The 20,024-nt window shown below is 38.9% G+C and overlaps 1 protein-coding gene across 5 annotated transcripts; it reads left to right on the top strand.

The window, feature by feature from the left end:
• Window positions 1-4,340: 4,340 nt before the first annotated feature.
• On the top strand, window positions 4,341-13,732 carry LOC138949109 (uncharacterized). Of its 5 annotated transcripts, none has more exons than XM_070320859.1 (8): window positions 4,341-4,421; window positions 5,902-5,976; window positions 6,549-6,675; window positions 7,087-7,161; window positions 9,151-9,299; window positions 10,719-10,862; window positions 11,919-11,994; window positions 13,142-13,732. In XM_070320859.1, exons 3-5 carry the CDS (start codon window positions 6,555-6,557, stop codon window positions 9,288-9,290), a joined length of 336 nt encoding a protein of 111 aa, XP_070176960.1. In that variant the 5' UTR covers window positions 4,341-4,421; window positions 5,902-5,976; window positions 6,549-6,554; the 3' UTR covers window positions 9,291-9,299; window positions 10,719-10,862; window positions 11,919-11,994; window positions 13,142-13,732. The 5 variants fall into 5 exon arrangements, 4 of the variants coding, with proteins under 4 accessions (XP_070176960.1, XP_070176958.1, XP_070176962.1 ...); XR_011450165.1 differs by lacking the exon at window positions 4,341-4,421 and adding an exon at window positions 4,938-5,045 and having other exon boundaries at window positions 6,549-6,689; XM_070320857.1 differs by lacking the exon at window positions 4,341-4,421 and adding an exon at window positions 4,938-5,045.
• The last annotated feature ends 6,292 nt before the right edge of the window (window positions 13,733-20,024 follow it).

Here is a 20,024-nt window from a genome sequence, read left to right as displayed (position 1 = left end):
TTTGCGAGTTAGACTAATTGAACTATGCATGACATTTATTTGTTTCAGTGATTTCGATGTGAATACTATAGTGGAAGCACAATAAGAAACTAAGGAAACTAATCAAAATTATCGACTTGCACGTAAAGAAGACTGATTGGTATATATTTTGAAAGCTTGAGGGCTATTATAAGTTATTTTCAGAAAGCTTCATGCATGATTGAAATAAGTCTTAATCTTTCCTTGTTTTCTTTTCGTTGAAGGTGGTCCATATTAGGGGGGACACAACTACTTTGAAATATACTTTTATTTTTTGCCAGGTGTGTGCTAGAAAGACGGGACCAACGTACACTGCTAAAATGTAACAGTTACAGTCTTAGCTGACTTTTACAGTAAATTGAGTATGTTATTTTCTGTGTCTGTGGACAGAAACTAGCACGTCAGTTTTAAGCGTCAAAGTTACAGTGAATGCTGCCACAATTAAGTGTTAAAAAAAGTCGCGTGAAACGATATAAAAACATTTCTTCAATATGTCAGGTTGAAAATAATAGATCAACATTAAAACCCAGCCATCACCGAGACTAAATGTAGTAAACATTGGCTAGCAGAAGACCGAGACGGGTCAAGCTCGGCTCCGCGAAGCAATGCTAACGTAGTCTATACCTATTTCTTTCAGTAATCGTGAGCACATTTGTAGAGTAAACATGGCAAACATAGACATTTTTGGATTCAAGAAATGATACAGATTAAGATGAAATTATTTTTGGATCGATTAATCAAATTTTAATAGTAATCATAATTTTGCCTAATTAACATATTTTCATTATTTGTAGGTACAATTTCAGAGTAAACATAGCATATCTACATATTTTTGGATTCAGAAGATAATAAAGACTAAGATGAAATCATTTTTGAATCGATTACTAAAATATTAATTTTAATTACAATTTTGAGATTTTTAATGACCAAACTCATTCATTAATTGTTAAGTTTTACAGCTGAAACGCAATCCCACAGTCCGGACTGAGTCGAAGATTAGTTGACTAAAAGTGTCAATCAATTTGATGAAAAAATAAGGGCGTCACAGTGCCGCCTCGACTTTCACGAAAAGCCGGATATGACGTCATCAATGATATTAATTTTATCAAAAGAAAGAAAAAATGATCTGGGTGTATCATACCCAGGAACTCTCATGTGAAGAATTATTAAGATCGGTCCAGTAGTTGTCTTGGAGTCGTTCTACACGCGCGCGCACACACACACACACACACACACACACACACACACACACACACACACACACGCACACACACACACACACACACACACACACACACACACACACACATACACACACCACAACCACCACAACCCTCGTCTCGATTCCCGTCTATGTTAAAAGATTTAGTCAAAACTTGACTAAATGTAAAAAAGAAAGGGACAAAATAAGAGAAAATGCCAAACGATATTGAGGTTTGTGCGTCCGCAACTGTTATTAGAGCGGGTGAATGTGGTGAATGAAATTGTCTTGAGCGCTCTAGCACCATTAGTTTGTCAGAACAGGAGGTAGTCCATGTTGGGAACAGGTCCACATCAGGCGCCGTTCCCCTAACAACATTTAGATGAGGAAGGCTGCGCAGTGCTACCCCTGTACATGATAGACGAGTCCTCTGTATCCACAGCAGTTGCGGACGCCGAATTTTACTCCTGTGAGTGTGACGCTCCTTTTTCCAAGCTCTGTCCGTGAAGGACAGAAACTTTAAAGGTATCCTCCTCCTAAGGGCTGGATCAAGTATAATAGAGGTGGGGGGGGGGGGGTGGGGGAGGGGGGGAGGAGGCAGGTCCAAAAATTGGGACTGGGTGGCCGAGTGGTAACGCACTTGCGCTCGGAATCGAGAGGTTGCGTGTTCGACCCCGGGTCAGGCCGCTATTTTCTCCCCCCTTTCCTAACCTAGGTGGTGGGTTCAAGTGCTAGTCTTTCGGATGAGACCAAAAACCGAGGTCCCTTCGTGTACACTACATTGGGGGTGCACGTTTAAGATCCCACGATTGACAAAGGGGTCTTTCCTGGCAAAATTGTATAGGCATAGATAAAAATGTCCACCAAAATACCCGTGTGACTTGGAATAATAGGCCGTGAAAAGTAGGATATGCGCCGAAATGGCTGCGATCTGCTGGCCGATATGAATGCGTGATGTATTGTGTAAAAAATTCCATCTCACACGGCATAAATAAATCCCTGCGCCTTGAATATGTGCGCGATATAAATTGCATAAAAAAATATTTAAAAAAATAAAAAATCCCTGCGCTTAGAACTGTACCCACGGAATACGCGCGATATAAGCCTCATATTGATTGATTGAAAATTAGGCAGGGGTCCGGGAGCCGCTCAAGCCCCTTACAAATTGTGGGGTACAGGGGCGAAGCCTTGTGAGGGGGTCAGCCCCCCTGACGGTGAGAAAATTTTACATTTTAATGATAATATTTGGGTCGATCCGCGTGTCTGGAAACCAAATTGTCTCCAACGAGGTACATTTGGCGGTGGGTGGGTGGATGGGGGGGGGGGGGGGGGGGGGCTGGTCCGGAACCCAGGCAACCCCCCCACCCCCTCCCCGGCCCAGGTCCGGCCCTAGCCCTGCTCCTCGTGTAAAGGATTATGTTCACCACCACCAAATTATTATGTCTAGGCTTTTACGTATAGTGATAACATCGTTCCACTAAGACGCATACCAACATTCAACATAATAAGTGCTTCCTGTGCAGAGTGGCTTTTTACATTTACACAAGTTTTGACTAAATGTTTTAACGTAGAGGGGGGAATCGAGACGAGGGTCGTGGTGTATGTGCGTGCGTGTGTCTGTGTGTGTGTGTCTGTGTGTGTGTGTAGAGCGATTCAGACTAAACTACTGGACCGATCTTTATGAAATTTGACATGAGAGTTCCTGGGTATGATATCCCCAGACGTTTTTTTCATTTTTTTGATATCCGGCTTTTCGTGAAAGTTGAGGCGGCACTGTCACGCCCTCATTTTTCAACCAAATTGGTTGAAATTTTGGTCAAGTAATGTTCGACGAAGTCCGGGCTTCGGTATTGCATTTCAGCTTGGTGGCTTACAAATTAATTAATGACTTTGGTCATTAAAAATCTGAAAATTGTAAAAAAAAACTCTTTTTTTTATAAAACGATCCAAATTTACGTTCATCTTATTCTTCATCATTTGCTGATTCCAAAAACATATAAATATGTTATATTTGGATTAAAAACAAGCTCTGAAAATTAAATATATAAAAATTATGATCAAAATTAAATTTTTGAAATCAATTTAAAAACACTTTCATCTTATTCCTTGTCGGTTCCTGATTCCAAAAACATATAGATATGATATTTTTGGATTAAAAACACGCTCAGAAAGTTAAAACGAAGAGAGGTACAGCAAAGCGTGCTATGAAGCACAGCGCAACCGCTACCGCGCCAAACAGGCTCGTCACTTTCACTGCCTTTTGCACTAGCGGCGGACTACGCTCAATTTCATTCTGTGAGTTCCACAGCTTGACTAAATGTAGTAATTTCACCTTACGCGACTTGTTTCTTCTTCTCTGAATTGATTTCCTTGGGGACACCTATGCTTATCTGCCAAATTAGTTTTGTAAAACATTCCCACTCAGGCTGTTTATTTTGGGGCATGCGTCATGATGCTCTTATCCCAAGGCAATTCCTGGTAGATCTGAGATGGTGTATATGTATAGAGGTTACATGCCGAGCCTGTTCGTACTTATACCCAGGTAGCAAAAGATCTGGAAATCATCTGCGGGACAGATGCCAGTTGCCACATATTGTACATATGTCAGAAATCGTATGGATACCACATGGTTACAATTTGTCATTTCTCACATGATCTGACCATGACCAGCGGCATATCATAGCCAGCTGGATTCTTGCTGGCGCGGTCAGCTACTCTACTTTTTCAAGCTGAATCATTTTAAAGCTTTTGTTTGTGAACAATAAAAATTATGGTATTTATTTTGCGAATTATTATATATTAATTACAAAAATGACAATTGAAAAATCTGAATTAAAGACAAAGTATTGTATGCCATTTTTGTTGTTGAGTGCGTCTAAACCCTCCAAATAAGGTTTTGAGTGTGTGTAAAAAAAAAAAAATTTTTTTTTGTTTTTTTTTTGGTTGCAATTTGTTTGTGTCATTTGTTATTTTGCAAAAAAAATCTATGTGATACTTTTTGCAACCAGCCGAAGTTTGCTGTCTGAGTTTGACTATATTTTATAAGGCAAGCGTCCCCAGCCACCATGATCCTGCATGCGTTTTTTGGTGTTTTTTTTTCATGCTGGAATGCGTGACACCTTCGCTATTCGCGCCTTACATTTCGTCAACTTTTACGCAGATTGTCGCAGTCGAAACAATTTCACCACGCTTATTTGAAAAGGTGATTGCAATCTTTGTTTTCCTAATTTAATACCGTGCATTTATGTTTCTTCTTTATAAAAACACTTTTGTTAATCTTTTTTTTACCTGTATTTAATTTTGACATGTTGACATAAAAATTAGTTATTCTTCTTGGTGACATTTTTTTTATTTAGAATTTTAATTGCATTAAAACCTTTATTCGGTTATTTTTAAAGTTATTTTCAGACAGTTTGGGTTCAAAGAATACATTTTATTTTTAATCAAATATTTTTATTTTATGTATTGGATTTTTATTAAATTTTTATCATAAAATTTGTTCTCAGCCTTTTTGTTTTTTTGTTTTTGATAAAATAAATCCAAAATCAAAAAGACTGCCAACCTTAAATAAAAAAAAAATTGTTTGTAGAAAAAAATTGCTGAAGTTTTGTTTTTTGGTCAATTGAGCATTTACACTCATTTCAGTGAGCCGTTTGTTTTAAGGGAGACAATAACAACTGCAAAGAGCAATATCTTTCAGTTATTTCCCTTGTTAATTAATTAACTCACTTGACTTCCGGTTGGTGCTAGATTATGCCACATGTTTTGACGTTTTTCACCCTTTTATCTTCCTGCCTTGTATTTTGAGTTGCTTATTGGATGTAAGGTAATCCTTGTCTTTCATTCTAAAATAAAGATTGATTGTCTCACGAAGTACTAAGTGAATTAACTGATGGAACAATTTCATTTCGAATTTGATGACTGATGGACTCACAGTCGATCACAGTCTCGATTTTATTTTATTTTTTGCGTAGAAGAACACTGTTCTATTCATCCAAGTTTGTTTTTTTCTGAACGAGGTTTGAGTCAACTAACTTTTCCAAAAACATGATGTTGATTGATGTTGTGGTTTGTTTTTTAGAATAGAAGTTGTAAAACTAAAACAGTAAAAGTGTGAAAATGCTCCGAGTCCGGTATTCGCTGGTCACATAACAAAAATCGGGGAGGTTGCTAAATTACAACACATGTCTGATGTCTTACCCGTTCGCTTCAAATATAATCCAATCAGTTTGAAACATTGTTCACAAGTAGACGAGACTCTGCTTTTCATATTCATGATATTGATAGTGATTGAATAATATATTTTATTCGCGAGCTGATCTACATTACACACGATGACAAAATTCAATCAACCCGATTTTTTGTTGAAGTAAACAAATGTATGTAACCTGCGAATTAGATTCAATCAACCCGATTTTTTGTTGAAGTAAACAAATGTATGTAACCTGCGAATTACATGGTAGTTTTTACATTCTGTTTTAACATTTATCAGCTTCCTGTCTCTTGGTAAACTTCTGGTTTCTAATCTACTGATATACATTCCAATTTTGTTTTCATTGATGATATGAACAAGTGTGGACTTTTTAAAGATTTTTTTCTGTCTTCATTTAAAAAAATGTCATCCATCAAATGTAAATTGCATCTTCATCAAGTGTTAACTATTTCTGTGATATTTTTTCAAGGTGGCGGTACTGAACAGCTTCGGTCAGTTCAAACATACTCTGAACTACAAACAGGACCTTGCGTATTGAGCTGAGGTAAGTAACCATTCATATCGCTCTGCCTCATAAATCAATAACCGTTCAACTTCAAGATTTCTCTCTCTCCCAACCTCAATTTTTTGTTTTCTCTTTGGTGAGTCATGTTCAATGTTGTGACTTTTGTTTTGCATGGCAGACTTTGTACCAACTTTCCCCCTACTTTGAAACAATTTTAGTCAGCGCCAAATCAAATCAAAAGTGCTACCCTTGTGATGTAAACTGCTAAACAGCGCAAACTGTCAAACTTGTTTTAAGCAACGATTCTTGTCAGACTTTGTAGGCCAGTGCAGCTATTGGAGCTACCTCCTAATGCGACAAAAGCAGTCTGGCTATAGTTTGACTCTATAGCTAACCAATCAGTAAGCGGCGATAAGAAAAGTCTGCGGAATTATATCTTTTTTATTCCACGGCCAAGTCCAGCAGCTTTTGTAGTCGCTGCTAAGTCTTACCTTTATTGTTTCTAAATTATATTATACATTCCAATTTTGTTATTGTTGTTAGTGTGACTTTGAGGCTTGTAAATGATGAATCATTGTGTTCCTAATTAATTTCAAGGCTTTATTTTTCAGAAAGCCATGATTATGACAGTGTGTTTGAACTTGAAGAAAGCTGAGATGGACAGTGACCTCAGCCCTCAACAGACAACATCGCCACAGATGCCGCTAACGCAGACTGTGGTTTCGCTACTGCGGCCAGGTGAAGATGTACAGGTATATCTCGATAGCAACAAATGCATCGTTGACAGCGACACATTTGTCAGGGTCTTTTTGTTTTATGAATTTGGCTTATTTTGTCTTTTATTCTTTTGTAGAACCTTTTTAAAGTAATGAAAGCAGATGTGTCAGTGTCACTTTTTTTAAAATTTTTTTTTTACTGGTTTAGGGAAACAAATGCATTGTTTTCAGTAAAGAGGAAAAACAGGGTGGTATGTTGATGATTGCTTTATTTTTTTATTTTCAAATTACCCAGGCATGTGTGTTTTTCATCGATGAACAAGTGTGGACTTTTTAAAGACTTTTTTCTGTCTTCATTTAAAAAAAATGTCATCCCTCAAATGTAAATTGCATCTTCATCAAATGTTAACTATTTCTGTGATATTTTTTCAAGGTGGCGGTAATGAACAGCTTCAGTCAGGTCAAACATACTCTGAACTACAAACAAGACCTTGCGTATTGAGCCGAGGTAAGTAATCATTCATATCGCTCTGCCTCATAAATCAGTAACCGTTCAACTTCAAGATTTCTCTCTCCCAACCTCAATTTTTTATTTTCTCTTTGGTGAGTCAAGTTGTGACTTTTGTTGACATGGCAGACTTTGTACCAACTTTCCCCATACTTTGAATCAATTTTAGTCAGCGCCAAATCAAATCAAAAGTGCTACCCTTGTGATGTACACAGCGCAAACTGTCAAACTTGTTTTTAGCAACGATTCTTGTCAGACTTTGTAGGCCAGTGCAGCTATTGGAGCTACCTCCTAATGCGACAAAAGCAGTCTGGCTATAGTTTGACTCTACAGCTAACCAATCAGTAAGCGGCGATAAGAAAAGTCTGCGGAATTATATCTTTTTTATTCCACGGCCAAGTCCAGCAGCTTTTGTAGTCGCTGCTAAGTCTTACCTTTATTGTTTCTAAATTATATTATATAGTTTTCAGTGTTGTTGTTGCGAAGCGAAGCGGCTTCCCAGTGCGGAATGCAGACAGTGTGTGCATCAAACAGTTGTTGTGATGGATGGATGAGTGAGTGATGAGGGTGAATGAGTTAGTTAAACTGTGACTGAATATCTATTGATTGATTGATATTAAAGTGAACATCAGGGGGGGGGGGGGGGGTTAGAAATGCACCATTGTGCACCCGCCTTGATGTAAGAAACACTACTGCAGTCTCCAACAGCTTCAAAGTGGGTTAGACAGGCTCTTGATAAAGACTGAGGCAAAATGTGCCAAATCACACATTGTCTTGTAAGAAGGAAAAATCTTCATTTGTCACCTTTCTGCACTTCTTTGACTTTGTGTGCATAGCCACAATGGTCACAGACAAGATGCATCAAACAGATTTGAAAAAGACCCCAAACTGAACTTGTTATGACTATTTGTAACCCCTCTTACCTTTTTGACTTGGCCGTACCCAAGCAAGAAGGCTAAAAAAATCATAACTAATTCCATGTTGACTTTTTGGTGGGGTGGACCCATTGTTCCAGACTCGCCTTGATTAGAGCAACACTAGTGCAGTGTCCAACAGCTTTTAAAATTTGTTTTGACCTCTTGACAATGTACATGTAAACATGTAACCCTAATCCCTGACTTGTGTAGTAAGAAAAAATCTTCATTTCTCCCCTTTCTCCACTTTTTTGTGTGTCAGTGCATAGCCACAATGGTCACAGAAAACATGCATCAAACAGATTTGAAAAAGACCCAAAACTGAATTTGTTATGAATATTTCTCACCTTTTTTGGACTTAGAAAAATTTGGCAAAAAAACCACACCCAAAATCTTCATTTTTCCCCTTTCTTTCACTTCAATTCAAAACTTTTTGGAAGAACAGTTTCTTACTCTTGCAACTGTCTGTGAACTTAATTTCTCGCAATGGCATAATGCTGAAAGGTATTTTTCGGAAAGGTAGTGCGATGTTCGAACATTAGCGTCTGCTCACGTGCAGCGCGTTTGCAATATTCACTGTGATACGTCACTTCTGCCCCGGTCGCGTTGAGTTATCTTTCGTCAATCGTTCATCGTGTGACGGGTCAATGGCCTACGATTTGATCTGTGATCGGCCCCCGATCGGATTGGGGGAATAAATCTCACGATGGAATCGCCCGTGTGATTCCAACTTATGGAAAGTAGCCTCCTTTTAAAACTCAACTAAATATTCTTTTTTTTAAAATTATATAAAAAAAAAAAGCCGACCTACCGACACTTATCCTTTTTGGTCACATTACCCTACACCAATGTATATTTTTGTTTGGCCTAACCTGTCTTTGATGACAGCATATCCAGCTTTTTGTGAAAGTTGACGGCTGTGGACGGGACATTTTGAAAACCTCCAGTCCTATGCGCATGTGATCAGAAATTTCAGAAACTAGGGACCTCCCATGTTGTGGATCGTCCATAATTGGGCAGCCGGCTTCATTCCTCTGATTTGGTTGGTTATGTTTCTTTATCTTTCTGTTTGCAGCTGCAGTCAGACGTACATTCGCCAATGCCACAGAACAGGAGCTGGACGCGGCCCTGGCCTTATGGCTGACATCGCAACGGGATAGGCAGATGCCACAGCTGCCTGGTCTTCAAGGGAACGCTAATCAGGAGCATTTGTAGGAACATGCAGTAAGCTACGGCTGCCTAGAGTGTAATTTGTTATACAGTTTGTCTATGAATTATTCAGAACTTTGCCTCCAATTTCAAACCAGTAGTTGCTATTACAGAGTAAGACATCCGTCTCTGAAGAGAAGTTTTTTTTTTAAGCCAGTTTTGTGAAAACGCACTCATAAAATACAAAACAATAGCCAGGCAATCCCTATATTTGTTAGTGTGGGTGCATGCAGAATGCCTCTTTACTCATCTACTGTAATCTTCAGAATCACTATTTGTATTAAAATATGATTTTAACAGAGAGTTAGGCATAACCAGCGCACTTGTGCACACAAAAGATCTCTAGTTCTCAGAGGATGTTAAACTGCTAGGCGGTCAGTCGGTGCAATTACATTCAGAATGCCTTTTTGATCATCTATTGTCATCTTCAGAATCAGTATATATGAAAGAATATGGTATTAAAAGAAAGTTCAGTATTTCATGCACATGGTGCACAAAAAATATCCTAAGTTTGTAGGGAAAGTCTCAGGGCTAGGAAAACTAGAACGCAAGGATGCATCCTCTGTGTCAATCATAATTGCCACTCAGTACTTTGAGGAGACAAACCCAATGCTGGCGTGTCGAAGAAGATAGCCACAGCGGGCTTGTCAAGTCAAAGTATCATACCATATCCTCAGCATATTATCAATTACTATCCCAATGTAGGCCAGCCGGTCTGAGAAATCTTCAAACCCTAATAGTCGGTCAGCCAGTGCAATTACGTACATAATGCTTTTTTGATCATCCCCTGTAATCTTTAGAATTAGTATTTGTGTAAGAACATGATTTTAAAAGGAAGTTGAGCATTTCCAGCACAGTGTGCACAAAAAAATCCCAATTCCACAGAGAAAGTCTAAGGGCTAGAAAAACACAAAGAAAAGCATGAATCGTCTGGCGTGTCGAACAGGACAGCCACAGCGAGCTTGTCAGGTCAAAGTATCATACCGAATCCTCAGCAAATGAGTATTTATGAAAGAATATGATTCTTTTTGTAAAGTTCAGCATTTCCAGCACATTGTTCACAAAAAAGAGTGCATTTTGCGGTTGGTTGTATGTAAGTTGTAGTTGTACTACATGTCTTACTACTACTAGATTTCCCTTATGGGCTCTTCATACCTGTTTTTGTTTTAAATCATTTTATTTGGAATGTGGAATATTCCGTGTCTGTTCCCCAGGCATGCATCAAACTAGAGCGGGCTGTGTTAGTGTGTGCTTTGGCAACATTTAATTTCAAATATTTGGAGAAGCATAAAACAATGAAATACATCAGAGAGAAAGTATTTAGTGAAATCGAGATCTATGCTAATATATGTTCCAATTTTGTTTTTGTTGTGACAGTGAGTGAGGCTTGTGATTCAATGTGTTCCTAATTAATTTCAAGGATTTATTTTTCAGAAAGCCATGACATTGACAGAGGAGAGTGCTTGTTTGAAGAAAGCTGAGATGGACAGTGACCTCAGCCCTCAACAGACAACACCGCCACAGATGCCGCTAACGCAGACTGTGGTTTCGCTCCTGCAGCCAGATGAAGATTAACAGGTATGGCTAGATAGCAACAAATGCGTTATTGGTAGTGACAAAGTGTCAGGGTCTTTTTGTTTTGTGAATTTGGCTATTTTTTTTAGAACCTTTTGTAAGTAACAAAAGCAGATTTTTTTTAAAATGTTGTAGTGTTTTAGGGAAACAAATGCATCAATCAATTTTTAATTTTCTCTTTGGTGAGTCAGGTTGTGACTTAAGTTTTGTTCACATGGCAACTTTCCCCCTACTTTGAAACAATTTTAGTCAGCGCCAAATCAAATCAAAATTGCTTCCCTTGTGAACAGCAAAAACGCTCAAACTTGTTTTAAGCCACGATTCTTGTCCGACTTTGAAGGCCAGTGCAGCTATCGGAGCTACCTCCTAATGCAGTAAGAGCAGTTTGGCGATAGTTTTGATATAGCTAACCAATCAGTAAGCGGCGATAAGAAAAGTCTGCGGAATATCTTTGTTATTCCACAGCCAAGTTCAGCAGTTTTTGGAGTCGCTGCTTAATCTTACCTTTTCTAAATTGCTGGAGCCGTTCCCATGGCTGACTTTTTGCCGACAAACCAGGAGGTATTTTCAAACGACTTCGAGTCGGGGGAAAGTTGTTTGCTCGTCTGTCATGTGAACAGCGCTTAAATGTTTTCAGATGATCTGAAAATCTAGGCAGGGATATAGTTTTGTGTCGGTGTGATTATTCATCAATTTATTTCAACTCCTTTCAGTGCAGTTTTTGAGTGGCTGTAAGCTCGTTCCTACCCTTTTCACCTTTTTTCTTTGTGTGTGTGTGAGAGTTATGCCCCGTAATTTGAGAAAACATAATGGACCAGTCTCTATGAACCTTAACTGTCAAATTCTCTCGAAGATTTTATTAATTTAAAAAATATCAAATGTAAAAGAATGTAGTGTCCCCCAGCCATACTCATAGTAATAGGCTCAATTTTCTCAGTTTTATTATTCAGAGGATTTATTTTTAGTTCTGTAACCTGAATGGGTTTTTTTGGTAAGAGTTTTTTGCAATTGCATATATGTCTTCATCAAGCATTAATTATTTCTGTGATATTTTTTCAGAGTGGCATTAATGAACAGCTTCGGTCAGGTCAAACATACTCTGAACTACAAACAAGACCTTGCTTTTTGAGTTGAGGTAAGTAACCATTCATCACTTTGCCTTATAAATCAATAACTGTTCAACTTCAACATTTCTCTCTCTCACCGGCCAACCTCATTTTTCTTTTCTTTGGTGAGTCAGGTTGTGACTTAAGTTTTGTTTACATGGCAGACTTTGTACCAACTTTCCCCCTACTTTGAAACAATTTTAGTCAGCGCCAAATCAAATCAAAATTGCTTCCCTTGTGAACAGCAAAAACGCTCAAACTTGTTTTAAGCGACGATTCTTGTCCGACTTTGAATACCAGTGCAGCTATCGGAGCTACCTCCTAATGCAGTAAGAGCAGTTTGGCTATAGTTTTGATATAGCTAACCAATCAGTAAGCGGCGATAAGAAAAGTCTGCGGAATATCTTTGTTATTCCACGGCCAAGTCCAGCAGTTTTTGGAGTCGCTGCTAAGTCTTACCTTAATTGGCTGACTTTTTGCCGACAAACCAGGAGGTATTTTCAAACGACTTCGAGTTGGGGGAAAGTTGTTTGTTCGTCTGTCATGTGAACAGCACTTAAATGTTTTCAGATGATCTGAAAATCTAGGCAGGGATATAGTTTTGTGTCGGTGTGATTATTCATCAATTTATTTCAACTCCTTGCAGTGCAGTTTTTGAGTGGCTGTAAGCTCGTTCCTACCCTTTTCACCTTTTTTTCTTTGTGTGTGTGTGTGTGAGAGTTATGCCCAGTAATTTGAGAAAACATAATGGAACAGTCTCTATGAACCTTAACTGTCAAATTCTCTCAAATTCACATGGCAGACTTTGTACCAACTTTCCCCCTACTTTAAAACAATTTTAGTCGGCGCCAAATCAGATCAAAATTGCTGCCCTTGTGAACAGCGCAAACGCTCAAACTTGTTTTAAGCGACGATTCTTGTCAGACCTTGAAGGCCAGTGCAGCTATCGGGGCTATCGGAGCTACCTCCAAATCAGTAATGCGATAAGAGCAGTTTGGCGTTAGTTTGGCTATAGCTAACCAATCAGTAAGCGGCGATAAAAAAAAGTCTGCGAAAAATCTCTGTTAAAGAATGTAGTGTCCTCCAGTCATACAATTTTACACTGTCAAATGGTAAACATTTTCCTCTGGCTACACTTCATTCTATCAGGTTCTATTTTTTCTCTTTTTTTTCCAGGTACCATGCCTCATGTAACAAAGTCTTGCAAGATGTCAGCCGATCAAGCTCACACATCTTCGTGATCAGGGATATCTGTTTCGGCACAGTCGGTGGTGCTAAACTCTGGCGATGGGGGAGAAGTTCTGTCCAAGACACCACCCCTGTGCATCATCCAGAAAGCTGAAGAGTGACAAACCTTGACCCACATTCAGAGTGTAGGACTGATTATCTTAAGATAACATATGATCCTGAAACCAAAATTTAAAGCAGATTAATTCTTCTCAATCCAGAACTTGTCTTTAAATCATACTGCAGAGATTATATTCCCAGTGCTGCGATGGTTATTCACCACACACACTCAAGGTCCAACCCTGAAGTGATGCGATAGTCATGGGTTCACTACAGAGCCTTTTTGGAGGAGAGTTGCGGGTACTTTTTTTGTTTTAGTTTTTTAAACTATACTTTAAAGCCTTTTTTTCCCTTAATGTGTGTGTGTTTGGCTGACTTGGGAGTATTATTCCTGCTGTGACTTTGTTTCATTGATTCCTTATGGAGAAAAGATACAAGTTGGCTTATTATTATGATATTGAATATAAAGTATGATCTTCAGACTGTTGTTTTGTCTTTTGTTGTGAAAATGTGATTGAGTGTGTGTCTGTGAGGTTCGAAGTATCGGTCAAACATATGACGAAGACATGTCATTCATACAGTAAACATATGACATATAGCAAACAATATCATTTGTTTCATGGCAACCATGTAATTTGCATATGCCAATGTCATTTGTGATATGGCAAACAAATGATTTTCATATGTCAGTGTCACTTGTAATGTGGTATAAATGAGGTTTCCATATGACAATGTCACTTGTGATGTGGCAAACTAGTGTTTTTGACATGTCATTTACACCTAAAAACCATATGGTAGCCATTCCAAAACCATTTGCAATTTATCTATGACTGACATATGGCTTTACTATATGATTTCCACATGCCATGTCATATGTTTGTCATATGCTAGGCATATTTCTCTGCTGCCTGGGTACCGAGTCGAAGTGGATAAGTACTTGAAATATTGGTCAAAGTTAGCGGATCATGAGAAATGCGAGCTTCAGCAAGCTTACATGATAGCAATGGAGTGTGTGTATATAGATACTGAGAGAGCAAGGATAATTTTAGAAAAGAGTCAGCGAATAGATGTTTTAAATAAGTAACTTAATGTCTCGAGTCAACATTACATAAAATGGGCGTTGTGTAAGAAACAGGAAGTTTGCTGATTCAGTGCAAAACATTGCAAAGATCGTCTTGAAATAGGGCTATATGAGACGATCCAATCACAGCCCACTGGATTCAACCATGTGTCTATTACTGTAGCACATATACATCGCGATCGCTTACACTGGGCGAACGGTACCTTTAACCAGAGCTTGAATATTTATTTCACAACAAAGAGCCAATTGGTATGCATCTCACATCACATTGAAGACTGGGTGGCCGAGTGGTAACGCACTTGCGCTCGGAAGCGAGAGGTTGCGAGTTCGACCCTGGGTCAGGGCGTTAGCAATTTTCTCCCCCCTTTCCTAACCTAGGTGGTGGGTTCAAGTGCTAGTCTTTCGGATGAGACGAAAAACCGAGGTCCCTTCGTGTACACTACATTGGGGTGTGCACGTTAAAGATCCCACGATTGACAAAAGGGTCTTTCCTGGCAAAATTGTATAGGCATAGATAAAAAATGTCCACCAAAATACCCGTGTGACTTGGAATAATAGGCCGTGAAAAGTAGGATATGCGCCGAAATGGCTGCGATCTGCTGGCCGATGTGAATGCGTGATGTATTGTGTAAAAAAAAAATTCCATCTCACACGGCATAAATAAATCCCTGCGCCTTGAATATGTGCGCGATATAAATTGCATACATTTTTTTTTTAAAATAAATAAAAAATCCCTGCGCTTAGAACTGTACCCACGGAATACGCGCGATATAAGCCTCATATTGATTGATTGATTGACATCAGTTGAGTGCCTCACTCAAATCTGACAGGAACTGAATTCCCATTCTATTGACCAAACAGAACTGGTTGTTAGCCGGAGCTGTCAACGTAAGTAGAGATTGAATAGCCACTCCGTGATCACCATACAAGTGGTGCACATATATGGAGTAGCCCGTGGTTAGACAAAACAAAAGATAATTCTTTTGCAAACCCGATTTTCTTTGTTTATATCGTAGTGCGCTTTTCTCACACCTGAATTACTAAATGCAGACTACTTAGAGGCACAGTAAGCCTCCCGTAAACCATCACAGAGCTCCCCGAGCGTCTACATACAGTACAAGCATACTTCCATTTGAACGCTCACCGAACGGGAACATCCTGGCTGCTTTCTGTCGAGCGTGAGAAATTTTCAAAGAATTTATTTTCGTGGACTTGGTCTTTAACAACAATGGCGCCTCGTTTTGGTGCTGGACGGCTGTTATGAATATTCCCGGACAGTAAGCCTCCCGTAAACCATCACAGATACTGTCAGGCTTTTACACACAGTACAAACACCCTTCCATTTGAACGCTCACCAAACGGGAACATCCTAGGTGCCTTACGTAAAGAGCGAGCAATTTTTAAAGAATTAATTTTGCAGATTGTCTCGAACACTTGTTGGACCCATCCTGAACTCAGGTCAAAAATGAGTTACTTCCCTTCGGGTCTCATTCTATCGATGATGATTATCAGAATGTTTTTGGACCGTGGTGCGTTTTTGCGCTAGACCTAACTTTTAAAATCTAAATAATAAATTGACAGCTTGTTACACAAACATTCTTTAATCATAAAAGAATTCTTTTTTCATCAAGACAAGATCAGTACAATTCGAAGTTGTGAAAGTTTGAAAAAAAGAAAAGCCCGGAAGCAGGGTCACGCAAGGGTCGTAGCAGACGACGGTTTAGTGCATATCGCCGTTCCTCTCAACAGTCAAAAGCCATCGCTAGAGTTCTTGTGAACCACAGCCGTTTGTTTCGTGCATAAAAACGTGCTATTGTAGATAAGCTGACATCGAGTCGCATTCAAATGACTAACTGACGACTACATTGTGAAAAAGGGAAACTGGATCACACGGGTTCACGATGGCTCAGGGGTAAGATAAACCACGCAAAAATAAATTCTTTGAAAATTGTTCGCTCTTTACGGAGGGCACCTGGGATGTTCTCAATCGGTGAGTGTTTAAATGAAAGGGTGTTTGTACTGTGTGTAAAAGCCTGACCGTATCTGTGATGGTTTACGGGAGGCTTACTGTGCCTTTAAAATTCCTGCCACTAAAGAACGTAGAACAATTGATAGCCTGAAGATAGTGTTGAGAAGTTGAAAGGGGTGGGGGACGGGGGGGGGGGGGGGGGGGGGGTCAGAAGTAAATGTCTCCCGGGTACTTCAGTGCCGACAACGACATGCTTTAGACCTAACTCTTTAGTCTTTCCAGCAGCATCTCGAACGCTGTCATGTGTGTTCGCACTTACATCAAAATAGTGATTTGTGTACTCATCTGTTTTCACTATGGCATTTTCCTAAATATTTACCAGGATGTCGGAAATCTTCGCCATTTAAAATACTTTTTTGATGCATCGCCACATATTGCCCAGCGGCACACTTTTCACAAAGAGTTAGCAGGATTTAAAGTATTGCCTAGACAGCACTATTGATTGCTAGCATGCTTGTTACACGCAAACTTTACGATTTTTCAGGCTGAATGAAATGAAAAGGAAACTAAGAACAGAAAGGAAAAGATAAAGGAAAAGATAAAGGAAAAGATAAAGGAAAAGATAAAGGAAAAGATAAAGGAAAGAAAAAGGAAAAGATAAAGGAAAGATAAATGAAAGATAAAGGAAAAGAAAAAGGAAAAGATAAAGGAAAAGATAAAGGAAAAGATAAAGGAAAAGATAAAGGAAAGATAAAGGAAAGATAAAGGAAAGATAAAGGAAAGATAAAGGAAAGAAAAAGGAAAAGATAAAGGAAAGATAAATGAAAGATAAAGGAAAGATAAAGGAAAGATAAAGGAAAAGATAAAGGAAAAGATAAAGGAAAAGATAAAGGAAAGAAAAAGGAAAAGATAAAGGAAAAGATAAAGGAAAAGATAAAGGAAAAGATAAAGGAAAGATAAAGGAAAGATAAAGGAAAGATAAAGGAAAGATAAAGGAAAAGATAAAGGAAAGAAAAAGGAAAAGATAAAGGAAAAGATAAAGGAAAAGATAAAGGAAAAGATAAAGGAAAGATAAAGGAAAGATAAAGGAAAGATAAAGGAAAGATAAAGGAAAAGATAAAGGAAAGATAAAGGAAAAGATAAAGGAAAAGATAAAGGAAAGATAAATGAAAGATAAAGGAAAGATAAAGGAAAGATAAAGGAAAAGATAAAGGAAAGATAAAGGAAAAGATAAAGGAAAGATAAATGAAAGATAAATGAAAGATAAAGGAAAGATAAAGGAAAGATAAAGGAAAAGATAAAGGAAAGATAAAGGAAAAGATAAAGGAAAGATAAATGAAAGATAAATGAAAGATAAAGGAAAAGATAAAGGAAAAGATAAAGGAAAAGATAAATGAAAGATAAAGAAAAAGATAAAGGAAAGATAAAGGAAAAGATAAAGGAAAAGATAAAGGAAAGATAAAGGAAAAGATAAAGGAAAGATAAAGGAAAAGATAAAGGAAAAGATAAAGGAAAGATAAAGAAAAGATAAAGGCCGAAAAGACTGAAAAGAGAAAAGTATGGATGAAGATGATAAAAAGGCTAACCACCTATTGCAGAATCCACTGATTTTGTGCTAAACCTTTTCTTTAGGCATTACATTTCTGTTCATGTTCAATTCCAATTACATCTTCAGTTTGGAATACCTGTGTGTGTTTTTGTAAAAAGTAAATCTCGAAACTGAACTAGGTTCAGTGAATCAAGGCCAAACAGATATAGGATGACACATACGCAAACACAAAAACACAGAGAGGAAGACAGACCGACAGGCAAGCAATATTACACCTACCAATCCTTACACGCGCGAACTGCACACAAAAAAGACCTAATTTGCATGAAACGATTTTTGTTTCATTCTGATGACATTTTCAGAGTAAACATATCGTACCTATACATTTTTGGATTATGAATTTATGAGGCGTAGGCCTATAATACAATTTTAATGACAACTTTAATGAATAAACTTGTCAATACATTTTTAAGCTTCAGAGGTGAAATGCAATACCATTGTCCACACAAAGTCAAAGAATGTTTGACTAAAGTTTCATTGAATATCCTTAAAACATGAGGTCACCACAGTTCGACCTCAACTTTGGCAAAAGTCCGGATATGACATCATCGGGTACATGACATAAGCTCGAACGACAAATGCTCGAACGACAAAACCTCGAACGACAAAACTGACCTCGAATGGACAAAAGCTCGATGCGACAAAAGCTCGACGCGACATAAGCTCGAACGACAGAAGCTCGACCGGACAAATGCTCGACGCGACAAAAGCTCGATGCGACAAAAGCTCGACACGACGAAAGTTCGACGCAACAAACGATCGAACGTGTCGGTGCGTGTCCTTCTCAGTGTTGTTTAGCCTCCTGTCTGTTTTTAGATTTTTTTTTTTAATCTGTCTGCGAGAGAGAGAGAGAGAGAGAGAGAGAGAGAGAGAGAGAGAGAGAGAGAGACAGAAAGAGAAAGAGAGAGAGAGAGAAGAGAGAGAGAGAGAGAGAGAGAGAGAGAGAGAGAGAGAGAGAGAGAGAGAGAGAGAGAGAGAGAGAGAGAAGAACGAAGAGAGAAAAAAGAAGGGGGACGATCGTGTCGGGGTTTAGATTTGTCATTGTTATTGTTTTAATTGGGAATGACTGTTTATCTGGAAACTGAGTTAGGTAAGCGGCACGCCGCCGGCACGGGCAAATTGACGACTGTGTGTTTGCTTGCTGTGAGTATCAATTCAGAAAAAAAAGTTTCTCCGAGTCAACAGTGTGACCACTGTGATAGAATTTGAATTATCGAAACTATCACGCACAGTCGGAATTGAGTTGTTATTTCCAGTCGCGTATCGGCTTCACACATTCCCTGCGCCATATACAGTTGAATGATTGTTGAACTATAATGATGCACCATTAGTTTTCAGCTTCCGTTCGCTGCAGGTTGTTTTTAACCATCATTTGGACGAATCTTCTGACATGGATTACAGGATCTTTTTGCGCACTTGGTCCTGTATTCTGGGGGTGTTCGGACACCGAGCAGAGTCTGCACACTGACAAAGTTGACTGAGAAATATGATCTTTGTGTCGCATCGAGCTTTTATCGCGTCGAGCATTTGTCCGGTCGAGCTTCTGTCGTTCGAGCTTATGTCGCGTCGAGCTTTTGTCGCATCGAGCTTATGTCCATTCGAGGTTTTGTCGTTCGAGGCCGTTTTGTCGTTCAGTCGAGCTTATCAGTGTCGGACACCGGACATCATCACAGACATTCTATCGAAAAAGAAAGAAAAAACAACATGTCGGGGTATTATCTGTACTAGAGAAAAATTCCATGTAATCATGCATGTTTCTCATTTTCCTGGAATTGCTCTACACACAAACACACACACGGCCACACAGACTGTCACACATCCACATCCACACACACACACATACACACTGACTCGGGCACACGTAGGCTACATTGCGGCTCGCGTTTGGCCTGTTCTGATGTCCCTAAATTAAGTCTTAAACATGTTTCTGTCGCGGGCACAAAGCACTTGCGTGGGAGAGTCACTCCCATGTCACACAGGGAAATGAATGGCTGATGAATAATAACTTCGGTATGCGGCGTCAGTGTCCCTATCTCCAGCTCCCGGTCACTATTCAATCCATTGAATTAGATCACGCAAGCGAAAAAGCAAATTGATCGGCGCATATTTTTTT

The sequence above is a fragment of the Littorina saxatilis genome, linkage group LG15 (assembly GCF_037325665.1).
Source record: "Littorina saxatilis isolate snail1 linkage group LG15, US_GU_Lsax_2.0, whole genome shotgun sequence".
Taxonomy (NCBI): domain Eukaryota; kingdom Metazoa; phylum Mollusca; class Gastropoda; order Littorinimorpha; family Littorinidae; genus Littorina; species Littorina saxatilis.
This window is presented reverse-complemented; position numbering and strand designations above follow the sequence as displayed.

What these genes read in the sequence shown, in the direction of transcription:
- LOC138949109 (XM_070320859.1), top strand. Translation starts at nt 6,555, where the DNA reads ATGATTATGACAGTGTGTTTGAACTTGAAGAAAGCTGAGATGGACAGT. An exon ending in GGTTTCGCTACTGCGGCCAG is followed by an intron (nt 6,676 to 7,086) that starts GTGAAGATGTAC and finishes TATTTTTTCAAG; the next exon opens with GTGGCGGTAATGAACAGCTT. An exon ending in ACCTTGCGTATTGAGCCGAG is followed by an intron (nt 7,162 to 9,150) that starts GTAAGTAATCAT and finishes TTCTGTTTGCAG; the next exon opens with CTGCAGTCAGACGTACATTC.